The following is a 5,064-nucleotide window of genomic DNA, read 5'->3' on the forward strand; positions in this document are numbered from 1 at the left end:
GTCTAAGAATTCATTGACCGGATAAGTGTACATTGTGCTTCCCCGGTGATCTAGAATTTTATGTTATATATGAATTATAATTTTGTTTTTCCAATTTTATCAGAAAAGGTAAGACGAGTGCGTGATTGTATTGATCTTAAAAAGCATGCAGACACGTGGTGCAAGGTTGGATGTTAGACTGTTATTTTTGTATGCTTGATTGCTTGAAGCAAATAATTAGAGTAAATTGCACACAGTGTACCTGTAGTTTCAGTTTGGTGCACTTTGTGTAACTCAATTTTCATATCTAGCATTGTGTGTACTTCAAGTTTGTAGATTCTTACAAAGTGTGTACTTCCGTTAGTTTGGAAGTTAACACCGTTAGAAAGGAGGGGTAGCGTTGGAATTTGATAGTGGAAAGGAGGGGCAATGGGTATATCTATTCCTGTGTATTATTAATAATTTTAAAATTCAGATTAAATAATTTTTTCAAACTTTACGACACATTAAAATATATATAAATGATAATAATATGGTGACAAAACATTCAAAATTTTAAAATATGTATATAATGAGATTTTAATAAATTATAAATATGTAACTAATATATTTAATCATTTTAGTAAAATTTTCAAAATTATTGATAGTTCGAGATTATAATTGATTGTAATGCTTTTATACATAAGATGAAAATTTGGTAAAGTTGATTTAGAGTGTCAATTTTAACACGAATATATTAATATCTTACTGATTTTGGAAAGATCTCAAAAAGGTATAGTACATGAAACGATATAGGCTCTAGAAGTTGTTTCGATATTTTTTTTTTAAGTCATTGGGGATAATTCTTTGAAGAAAGCGTAATAGCTCACTGGTCTAGCTTTAATGATAATATGGGACTATCAGCCTATTTGTTCGGGCTTTACGTCCAGGCTTTAAGTCATTTCAGGCTTTAAACTAAAAATTTATTGTTTGTATAATAAGTCAAAAGTCGGTTTAAAATCAGAAATAAGCCAAATCTGACTTGCTGAAGTTAATTTGAGGTATTTTTTCCCTTAATTCTTTTGAATTTTTTTTGATAAAAAATTTCAGTAAGTTATGAATTACCCAAAAATCATTTTTGTTATTATATTTTTAATAACCTATAAGTGATCAATAATTCAAAAATTACTCAAACATACATTTTAAACTTCTAACTTATCAACTAATTACCTTTAAGTCATAAATCATAAACTTTCCAAGCGGGCTTTATAATACATACATACTGGTCCATATATTAAAACCATATTTATATTATTGTCATGTCATTTTAAAAAGTTTTGAATCTTTTTTTTTTTATCATCCAGCACAATTAACATATTAGTAAATCTACAAAAATACAACGTTTTATAACACACACGAAAAAAAATCCGTGTTCGAATCATATCTTTATGATATTAAGAAAATCTTAATTGAATACTCACACATTTTAAACATATATTAAAATTTAAGCTTATCATTAATTTGATTGATTATCGAAAAACTTTAATGAATATTCTTTTTTTTAAAGAAATTCTAATGAATATTCTTAAATCTCAACGGAATCACCTCTATCATTACATATCACTGGATTCTAAATATAGTTGTCTTTAAAATACGAATCACATCAAAACAAGTTTCTAATTTAAATTGAGGCTCATTTAATTTTATGAATTATTTTTTTTTTTAGAAAAGGAATTGAATGCACACTTAAACATAAATAATATGCATACCGGTTTCCTCAAGGCTTCAACCGAATCCATTATCAGGCACCACAAAAGCATGTAACTGAAATATATTACAAGTGAAATAATCATATTTATAATTTATAAATTTATATTCCACTGCTGCCCCTCCTTTTTTAACGGTGTTAACCTCCAAACTAACGGAAGTACACACCTTGCAAGAATCTACAAACTTGAGGTACACACAATGCTAGATATGAAAATTGAGGTACACAAAGCGCACCAGGCTGATACTACATGTACACAATGTGCAATTTACTCCAAATAATTATTGTAATTTGTAATGAAGGCCGGTCCAGTAGTATAACCAGCGAAGGCATTGCGGAAGTCAAAACAGAAAACAGGTAGCGAATGAACGCTAACAAAAGAAAACACTAGTGCATCTAATGAACATGGTTTCCTATATTCCCGATGACTTCTTCACTTAATTGGTCTACGTATTTATGGCTGTCTGATTACCGTTTTTCATATGACATTGTTCCGGCTTTACAAAGATTTAACAAAGAAAATATTGGGTTAACTTCACTTTCAGGGATTTCATTTCTTGCAGATATTCATGAATGCCATACAAAGAAAATTTAAGAGCTAGCCTTTGTAAAGAAGAGATAACAAATGTAAAATATCTGGGACAAGATTGTAGTCTCAGGAGTTGGTTCTTGGGCTTTTATTACAAGAATTAAATCTATTCAAGTTACTTCGAAAACTGATCAAATTAATTAGTCTAGAATCTCGAATTCGGTTTCTTAATGGCAATGATTACTTGGAGCTGGAATCAGTAGCATCTCTCTGGGAAGCGAGTATGGAATCTATGACATCTTTCACTTGTTTAAGCTCCGGAGCTTTACCACCTTGCACTGGCCATAGTTCATCAGTTGCCAGTACCTGAAAATACCAATACCAACATGTTCATATTTAAAATCCATCCTATGCAATTAGTAAATCTGATGTGTTTTCAGTGTATCTTTAAGTACCTTGACTTGTAACTGGAGAAACTTGACGTAACTGATGGCTTTCTCTAGCATTGTAACCAGATCAACCTGCATCGCCAGGATGGAAACTGGGATTAAGCTTAAAAAGTGCAATGAAGATTTAACCACTGATTGATCAAATTAGTTTTGTACCTTGGAACCATTTGGGACAAGATCTTGTAATGTCTTGAGCCGTTCACTGATCCGCTCTCTACGATTCTGCACACAATGAAAACAATATTATAGAGATGCTTCATACTGAAGAGTTACTAAGCAACCTCTGACATGATTTGATAGGTAAATATTGTATTAATTAGAAAGATAATTAAAAAGATTTATGCTTATAAATAAATACCTTGGCAGCAATACTTTGAGGATCCTTTGAAGCACAAGGAGTTGATGATGGCTTTGGTTTGCCTTTCTTGCTTGTAGTAGTGCACTGCTTCTTCAAACTCTGCATGCTCTCTCCCTGCAATATTTATATTGTTGCTCTAAATTAGACCATACATCTTAAGGAATGAGGCAATATCTCAAATGATGTTATGTAAAATATGTGTGAGTGTATGTTACCGTGTGTGGACGCTTGTTCATGCTTAATTCTTCTGCAGAAAGCTCCTGATCAATGCCACTAGGGGGCATTGTTGCTTCAGTACTGTTTAGCCATGCAAATGACTCATGATTACCATAATTAAGGTTGCCTTCCATAGTGCTGGTAGCTGTTTGAAGGGAGTTGATGTTTTCTAAGAGCCGGACATTGCTCATGCCTCTGACTTGATTTTGGTCCAGAATTGATGAGTAGTCATCACTTGCGAAGCTAAGAAAAGATCCGATATGACCAGCTTGTGACAAATAATTGTCATTATCATAGCAGGGCTTGAAATTGATCACAGAATGACCTTCTTCTTGCTGTTGATAATTATTCATGGCACGGTACACGCCAAGTGCTCCGCTGGAATTTGTGCTACTTGGACTAGAAAGTGAAGAAGAACGGGTAATTATACTAGCATTAGTATTACCACCACTACTCTTGTCGCCATCATTGAATTCATACATTCCCCAGGAGGAAATATGTTGTTGATAATGAGCAAGTTCCTTTTCATCTTGTGCATGGTCATGAGGCCTTTGGTCCTTGACGAGGGCCATCGATCGATGATGATGACAAGAATTGAATGAAGCAAGAAATTCACAATGCCTTGCTTCAAGCCCTTCAACACAAACAATATAAATCAAATTATTGGGTACTTAACTTTGCTCGATGCCTGGAGATTATAACAACAGGCCCTGTACTTAATATGGAATGTAGCTTCAAACTAATGGATATGAAATATAATAAAGTAAGAAAATGAGTGTTGAAAAAGATGAGGAGAGTAGAAAAGCTTGAAGAAGCTAGGTAGTTAGTCCACACTAATTGTTATGTAAACAAGAAATGTGCAGCAAAGTGTATATATAGAGGAATATATTAAAGTTAGCTGGCAGAATTAAAATTATGAATGGATAGATGGAATTAAAGGTGGTGATTTGATAAAAGAGAATTAATAGGATTCAGCAGAAGGGTCGCCGGATCTTTAGCAGCCCCCATGTTGCCTCAGATTCCTCCCAAGCCTCATGCATACAAATTCTCTCTCACTCTGCACTGCTCTTTCCTACCTTGCTTCCTTCTCATCCCAATGCTAATTAAGTAACTTCCATTAGCACGTGAATTAAGATTCATACCTCGTTTTAATTATACATTGATCACTTTTATAATATATGTCTTACATTCCATGTACATGTACATGTACTTGGCTAGCTTTTCTTGATCAGGACAAGGTAGCAGCAATTTACTTGACAGTAATAGTGGACATTCCTCTTTGCCTTTGCAAGTTGCAACCAGGGGTGAAATCCTGGGGGAGGTGTTTGTCAGCCTGGGAGATCAGTAGACAACTTATTCTATGAATCATGGCTTTTACTTAAAAATCAGTTGATTTTCGCCCCGGCTGATCTACAAACTCCGGCGTTCTATTATTTTAACCACACTGTTTCGAAATTCTGGTTCTGTCTGTTTGCAACTCTCAACTCTCTGAGCCAACCATTTGCTTATGTCTTTAGCTGATAATGGTGGTAAATTCACAAATAAATAAGTAAATTATGAGGTTTTTTGTCATTTTGAACTTAATATAGTTGTGTAGTATTACGGTCTCAACTTAATTTAATCGTGTAGTACTGCAAACGAATTTCTGAGAAGACATATGTGTGATTGAACAACCCCCCCCCCCCCCCCCCCCCCCTTGAAATTTCATAAATCAAGAGAGGCTGGATACAATTTACTAGAAGTCTTCATTCGCACACAATTATTATGTGTTAAGCTACTAATATTT

General features: G+C 33.7%; 1 protein-coding gene across 1 annotated transcript; it reads right to left on the bottom strand.

Annotated features, from left to right (window-relative positions):
* Positions 1-2,234: 2,234 nt before the first annotated feature.
* On the bottom strand, positions 2,235-4,166 carry LOC108213860 (transcription factor RHD6). The gene is made up of 5 exons (XM_017385647.2): positions 3,278-4,166; positions 3,063-3,176; positions 2,861-2,926; positions 2,711-2,776; positions 2,235-2,621 (listed from the first exon to the last, which is right to left on the bottom strand). The coding sequence occupies exons 1-5, from the start codon at positions 3,848-3,850 to the stop codon at positions 2,496-2,498; spliced, it is 945 nt and encodes a 314-aa protein (XP_017241136.1). The 5' UTR covers positions 3,851-4,166; the 3' UTR covers positions 2,235-2,495.
* Between the last annotated feature and the right edge of the window lie 898 nt (positions 4,167-5,064).

Source organism: Daucus carota, chromosome 3, assembly GCF_001625215.2.
Source record: "Daucus carota subsp. sativus chromosome 3, DH1 v3.0, whole genome shotgun sequence".
In the NCBI taxonomy this organism is placed as follows: Eukaryota; Viridiplantae; Streptophyta; class Magnoliopsida; order Apiales; family Apiaceae; genus Daucus; species Daucus carota.